Genomic DNA, 7,403 nt, shown 5'->3' with positions numbered 1-7,403 from the left:
GCTGCTGCTCTCTTCCAAAGGAAGACAAGAGGGCTGGTTTCTGGAACCACCTCCTTCCCCGAGCAAGATATCAATCCCCTGCTAATGGAGTTTTACCCATCATGGCTCAGAGAGGAAAGGAAACTTTCCTGGCTTTCCATACCCCTGCAAAAGCAGGGTCGCACAACACCCCAGAGGAAGAGCATCTTTGTTCCACGCTCCCTTAACTCAGGAAGGTGGGAAAGCAGTTACCAAATGCTGACGTCAGTACCATGCAAGCAAGTAAATACCTTCCTGTAACTCTGTACCCAAAAGGAGAGAGACTTCCCTACTCCCTGTTGAATATTTACCCCTTCCATACTTGCACTTTGCAGAAATGCAAAAGAGAAGTACCTGGGGGAAGTTGCATGGTTTTCCCATACCCAGCAGCTGAGGACATGGCTTGACCCAGGGCCTGGTTAGAGCCCAAAGGTTGCTGAATGCTGGAGGACTTCCCTGATGGAGCAGCTCGCTGCTTGGATTTAGACTCTTTAGCAAGCTTAGTCCAGACCAGGCTCTCCCCCACTTGCAGGGCAGCTCCCATCTTCTGAGCCACATCCACCATCTTCTCAAGAAACAAAAAGAGGAAATCCTTGTAAACAGAGAAAATAAAGTCATCCAGAAGAGAGAAAGGGGGGCAGAGAGAGAAAGGGGGGCAGAGAGAGAAAGGGGGGCAGAGAGAGAAAGGGGGGCAGAGAGAGAAAGGGGGGCAGAGAGAGAAAGAGAGTGTGCAAGTGCGCTCTGTGGAGCTGGCTAGTGCCTTGGTGCTTGAAGGAAACATATCTCCCTAATTCATCCCTTAATTAAGAGGGAATCTTGTCTTGCTGTGTATTGATTTAAGAACTGCGCTTCAAAGAACAGAAATGAAGCAGGCAGCTCTCAGCAGGTGACTGCTCTACTCAGAAAGTCTCACAAGCAGAATTTCTTCCTAATAACTGTACTCAAAAACCAAATTTCCTGCTCATTTCTTGCCTGTCTTAACGTGGCTACTTAGCTCCTCCTGACAATTCTTATGCACGTACCTCAGGGTCAAAGTCCAGGGTACTGCTCTCCTTCAGCACATTGACCTTCTTCTCCATCTCCTGGTACTGGCAGAGGGCTCCTTTCCTGTCTCCCTGGTTGTAGAGCAGGACAGCATAGTTCAGGTTGACGAGGGGATTGCACCTGCAGCAAACACACAGGATACATCGCATTCAGCGCAAGAAAATTTATCCTGACAAGAACAACGCCAAGGTGGGCCCAAGCAGCAAAGCCAGAGATACTCTGCTGCCTGGCAGAGACAAGTCACAGGACACGTGACCCCGAAGCAGATGAGGGGCTGCAGAGCCAGATTCACGCCTGCTCACAGGTTTCCAGTGCTCAGTTTCAGCTGCTCTCAGGTCAGGTCCATGTAAGTCACCCTGCAAAGTGACCTCCTCTCTCCATCAGGAGGTGAGCTCGCTTTGTCAGCAACCATGGAGATTCACTCAAACACCACAAGTGTTCGCCTCAAACGCACGCAATGTCTGGGAGCAATCTCAGAACTACGAACGTTGCACACTACGGGGTGGAGGGGGACGCAGCGTAACAGAGAGCCATGGTGTGCGAGGGGTTGGTTTGCTACAGAGCTGCAGAGTGAACACGTGCAGAAAGCTTTTGCGTTTTTCAGTAAGTGCAGACTTAGAAAGGCAGCTGCAGAAGCCTGGCTGACAGCAGAAACACTAATACTGAGAGACGTTTGGAACAAGTTAGACACCCACTAGCTTGGCGAGGGACTCGGTGCTTGGGTCAGCAAAGTACTCCACAACGTCAGTGTCGATGCAGACAGCTCTTTGGATTGCCTCACCCCCTTTAAGGCTCCTCCTGGCAACAGCCAAGTCTTTGTACTTGACTCGCAACTCACAGGAGCGTCCTTTGTAAGTTGGTAGCCAGAGCAAGCGCCCATTCAGCGAGCAGGTACCTCCAAATGCAAATCGCTGCCTGGTCTTCCATCCTCTTGCTCTTGGGGCAGAAACTGCAGTTGCAGGGGTTTCATCACATTGTGAAAGCTGATCTCTGCTCTGACCTATCTCAGGCTGTCATAGCTCTCCAAATTTGTAGCAGAAAAGCTTGTCACGGGACAGGACAAACAGTGGAACTGACTCATGCTTCTTGATTGTGTTTTACAAACCAGGACGCTACAGAACATCTGCTTACATTTCTTTTCCCCACCTCTTCTCTCTCATTCCGCCAATGAAAAACATATGCAACTGTATACACTGTCACAGAGAAACAGCAGGCGATCCCTCTCAATGAAGGATCCAAAGAGGAACCTGGCATTGCAGATGTTCCAGTGCTGCCCCGTGCAGCCCTGCCTCCCCTCCTGATGCAGGATAATGCATGCACAGACGATTTCAGAAGGGAAGAGATGTTCTGTTTATTCTCATTCTCCAGAGCATCCACTGCCTTCGCTAGGATACATTGACCCGGATCAGTAACTTTTCTTCTGGCATAGCCAGGAGCGTGAGCAAACTAAACCAGAGGGAAGGAGTAAGTTGACTCCCTTGGCTCTGCTGACACATGAAGTAAACTCCTCAGTGACCTGACCCTTCTCTACTTGCTCGACTAGCCCAAATTTACATTCCACAAAATGCTCTGACCATTCCTGGTCTGAATTCCACACTTATCTTGGAGAAGCAAAATGCTTATCTATTATCTTCAGGAAAGAAATGAAATGCAAGGGGGCCACCGGCCCCAGCCTGGGAGCTGATCCAGACACTCAGTTCATACCGGCTGCAGGCTGAGACCCAGCAGAGCAGAGCTGCATTTGGCGAGGATTTCTTCTGAATCCGAGCGGACTTCAGCGGAGGAGATGCGGTCGAGGAGGGCGTTGGAAGAGCTCTGTCTAGCTACAGATCCCTGCGGAGAGGCCACACACAGGTAGCGCTGCAGGCAGGTCAGCGAGGGCTGCTTTGTACCTTCATTCAATAAATCTGAGCGAGGGACTAGTGCCCTCTCCTGGAGTGCGGCAGGGATAGCTGGAGCCACCCAAGGACCCCAGCACCCACACCTGGGGTGTCCAGACGGAGCGAGCGTGCTTTGTGAGGAGTGCTGAAGGCAGGGCTTCTGCTACCGCTGCTCGGTAAATAGGAAGTGTCATTTGCAGGCCACGACTATCAATTCTCTTAAGTTATATGACAGTGCTGTGACAAAGAAGACTATTAGGAAGAATCTGATAGCATTTATAACCACTGTCTCTCCCTTAATGGAGAAACTGATCCCGCAATAAAAAAAAAAAAAAAAGCTCCTCTGTGTCTTAGACAAAGCAAAGGAAGTAATGTGTGAAAAACGAAAGATATCAAAAAGCCATCTCTTCACCCCCCAAAATGCCATTAAAGTCTACAAAAAAACCAACCCCACACAACATCACACTGGAAACGGGGAACAGCCAGTTTTAAAACTAACTGAACCCTTTCAAACTAATTCTCCTTCAAGACCTGAGAAGCAACACGACAGTCAGAAAAATCAATGGCTAAACAATCACAGAAAGAAAGTGCAACTATGAGCTAAAAATCAGTACTAAGAAGAGCAGCAGACATCTTTTTAAAAGATTTTTCCAAGATTTTTTCCCTTCCAGACCCCAGCATGGCACCCGCACCCAATGTCATAGCACTGCTATAAAAGTATTTAATGAAAACAGACACGGCTAGCTTCATCCCGGCCAAACTGCTCAGAATACGCCAGCAAAGAGAGCCTGTGGGAACACGGATCCAGCCACAAAAGTTACTGTAGAAAATGCAAGGGATGTCAGCTGAACAAGCCACAAAGATCAGAGCCTAACAAAGCCTGCGGATTCCTCCCAGCAGTCTGCAGCAGCTGGCACGAATTTTCCCTTTGATGGGGTTTTATTTTCCTGGTGAATCTAGTGCCAAATATTTAGGCAAAGTTGTGGAGCTAAATTTCTCTTCCCGCTCCTGGATCAAAGCACACAAACTCGTGACTGAGCAGCACGCACCATCGCAGATCCTGCACTCCCTTGCTAGGCATGGGAGTCTGACTAGGAAAGCCAGGTAAAGGCGACTGCAGCCGGACTTACAGTCAGGGACTTGGTAGGAACGACCACGTTCTCACGCGGCAATATAATGGAACATTTCCAAATCCTTCTGGAACGTTTTTAGGTTGCACAGGTTCGGTTCCCTTGCGGAGGTTGCACAGCTCTACCGGCATTTGAAACAGATGCAGAAGCAACATTCAAATCCGCTTTGCAATTTTGTTGATGCCTAAGCACGAAGGACTGCGGTGCCAGGCGCGTGCTGGCTCCCAGGGCCGACGGATTCAGGCGCTCCACCGCGCACGCCAGCTGCGTAACTCTCGGAAAACATCCGAGGGCGTTTACAGCACCTCGTCACAAAGAGAACTGCACTAAAATGTCAAACGCTACTTTTTGAAACCTACTGCTCTTTTATGGGCTTACTGATTTTCGGAGTTCCCAAAATTAAACCTGGGTTAGAAAGGAGAGAAGAAAAGGGAGCAGGATTTTCTCATGCCACCTTGCGGTGGCCGCTGCAGAGGGAAAGGGCACTTTCCCCAGGACCTGCCCTACGGCTCTGCTGTCAGCCCACAGAGCCTCCCGGCTCAGGAGCACTGTGCAAGCTGCTGTAAACATGCAACTATTCACAGTAAACTGGGGAGAAGAATGGTCATCAAATTATCTACTAGTTAAAATAACTAGGAAAAAAAAAAGCAAAGAAAAGCAGACCCAGGCTGCCAAAATTATTCATGAATTTGAGATAAATTTGTTTTTCTGGCTGAAATGATACCAACTGCTATTTTTAATACTGAAATGGTTCATTTTAACATTTCTGAAGCCACGTGCTTTGATTTTAGGGGCTAGATAGTGAATGTAGATGTTGTTCACAAAATGGAGGAGAAAGAACTGCCACTGCCGTCCTTTTATATCGTTCAGCTTAGCTCCTTGCCCACATTCTCCCAGACGAAGATCTTCCCTCTGACCAACTCAGGACAGGCTTCATACCTAGCCCCCCACTGCTCCACACAGCGCTCACACATTGGGTTACAAAATATCCTGGGAAGACTCTTTTTCTCCTATTGAATCTGCTCCATTCTGTATTAATATTAACTGGAAGAAGGCCTGGAATCCAAGTCATTAACACTGACTCACTGTATAAATAACAAAATAAAACTCAGCTTTGGGTTGGTCTGAAACAAGATTTCCTTTTCATTTTTCAGAGCTGACCTGCACCCCCAAAAACTTTTCAGAACAGCGATTTGCACAGCTCCAAGCATAAAAATGTCCCCCTTTTATGAACCACGTAGGGTAGAAGTAGACAGAGGGACAAAGCGTGCAAAGAAAAACAGGTAAAGGGAGGAGAAGCAATTTGATCAGACAACCAACAGATACGATTAAGACTTACTTGTCCAGTGCCACGGCTTGCTCATAGGAACGTTTTGCATTCTCAATGTCTTCGAGGTTTGTCAGAGCAACTGTAYCAAAACAAAACGTACACACAGAAGTTCATGCACACAACAACTTCGCTTTTAAGACAATTTGGAATGTCGTTAAATCATAAAATAAATAAGAGCAGAGGTGCCTAGCAGGGTTGTCCGGACCGCTGCCCCTGCCCCAGGCCAGGAGCAACTCTACTTGTGTCACTCTGACTCTGATATTTGTCTAGCTTGATCACACAAGCCTCCAGCGCTGGAAACGCACACCTGTCCCTTAGGCAATGTATTCCAGTGCCAAACTCTTAAGGAGAGAGAGTTTTTTCTAATGTCTAATCTGAATCTCACTGCAATTTAACCCTCCTATCCACAACAGACACAGAAAACAGACTTTTCGGGCTTCACACCTGCCAGTGACCTAGGGGGAAACAGCTCCTTGGTACAGCACTTGTCCAATATTTGCTTGCTTCAGCCCAAGCTTTCTCTCCAAAATGTTACATCTCCTAAGCCAGATATACACCGGATCTGGGTAACGGAGCGTTGCGTACCTGCCAGGAGCATATAGAGCTCTCCCATCTTGGGCTGGAAGTTGATGGCAGCACTGAGGAAGTGGAAAGCAGACGCGTACTGCTGCATCGTGAGGTGGACTAACCCCAAATTGTACAGAATCTTCCAGTCAAAGGGAGCCAAGTAGTTTGCTCGCTTCAGGCAACTGATAGCCTTCAAAAAGGAATAACAGTGTGCTGTAACGCAGCCCAGCCGGATCAGACCTCCTGCCTCTGCCACAACAGGACTCTCGTTCTTATATAAAGTTAATTACAGATGGAGAGAAAAAATAAAAATAAATAAGGAAACCGGATACTTACTGCTACGTATTTCTTCTTGCCAAAGAAGCACATTCCAATGTTGTTCCACAGCGGGGGGCTTTCAGGCGCAGCACCGGCTACCACCCTGTATTTGGAGAGGGCAACGTCAAAATCTCCATGGGCCTGCATCATGCTGCCTGCTGCCAAGGTAGCCTTGGAAAGAACAGGAGAGAGACCAACTGAGGAACCAGGTTTCCCCAAATGTGGCAAGAAGACAACGGGACAAAGTTATGAAACTGAAACCATCTCAAGAACAAATGTCTTTTTCAGGTGTCTCCTAGTAGCTGCCAAGATCAAAAGCTAGCGGAGCAGATGGGGACTCTAGAGTCTCCCAACACACAGCAGGAGAAGACAGGGTAAAGGAGGGAATCCGTTTCTTCCTGTACTATGTATTTCGATCATAACTGGCTTGGAAATAGTGCTTAGGGTATGTTTTGGGGTGACAGCAGTAGCTTCCAGAGTTCCTGATTCTCTGAGAAGAGCTATACACTAATAATTTCTTTTTATCAACAAGTACGGATAGAAATAGCTCTGGTGCAAGTTAACTGGAGACTAAAACATAGGCAAGCAAGACACATGCAGCAAAGCTTGCCTAGTTCACACTGACTGGTTGATATTGCAAATTAACGGAAACATGCATGAAAAGAAGAGCAAGTGATTGCAACACATTATATTTAAACCACAGTAAGCTAGTTAAGTCATTTACAATATTTCACAGTGACAAATCAAATTTGTAAGTGTAAAGGTGTTTTCACAACAACATTTGGTTTGCATTCACGTATCATTTGTCAACCGTACACTTCAATACTCTACATTGCTATCACCACACAGAAGGAGAAAGAGGCAGAGAGAAATGAAGTAACGTGCCTAAAAAGGGAAGCTGTTTCAGGATCAAGAACTGAACCTGGATGCCAGGCTCAGCTTTCCAGACCAGAGCTGAGGAAAAATGACATTTGTATACAACAGCGGGCAGCACAGACAGGTGTATAAGTGGATGGGAGGATAATATTAAGGGACATCCCTCGTATCTGCGCTCCATGTCTAGGAGTCACAAGCACTCAGACACAGCTCTGGGGATTTTTGAAACAATGCCTTGAA

The 7,403-nt window shown here is 47.4% G+C and overlaps 1 protein-coding gene across 10 annotated transcripts in view; it reads right to left on the bottom strand.

Moving 5' to 3' along the window:
• BBS4 (Bardet-Biedl syndrome 4) overlaps positions 1 to 7,403 on the bottom strand; it is a 45,386-nt gene that overhangs the window by 4,697 nt on the left and 33,286 nt on the right. For all 10 annotated transcript variants that reach the window (XR_003253913.1, XM_026068338.1, XM_026068347.1 and 7 more), the window contains 5 exons: positions 6,306 to 6,458; positions 5,988 to 6,159; positions 5,412 to 5,481; positions 1,041 to 1,182; positions 373 to 583 (listed from right to left, as the gene is read on the bottom strand). Coding sequence is in view for 9 of the 10 variants with exons in the window: in XM_026068338.1 (XP_025924123.1) it covers positions 373 to 583; positions 1,041 to 1,182; positions 5,412 to 5,481; positions 5,988 to 6,159; positions 6,306 to 6,458 (748 nt within the window). In the remaining variant the exon portion in view is untranslated. The remainder of the gene's footprint in view (positions 1 to 372; positions 584 to 1,040; positions 1,183 to 5,411; positions 5,482 to 5,987; positions 6,160 to 6,305; positions 6,459 to 7,403) is intronic.

Source organism: Apteryx rowi, unplaced genomic scaffold (genome assembly GCF_003343035.1).
Source record: "Apteryx rowi isolate R43461 unplaced genomic scaffold, aptRow1 scaffold_27, whole genome shotgun sequence".
NCBI lineage: Eukaryota > Metazoa > Chordata > Aves > Apterygiformes > Apterygidae > Apteryx > Apteryx rowi.
Note: the sequence above shows the minus strand (reverse complement) of the source record. Positions and strands in the feature narration are given on the sequence as shown.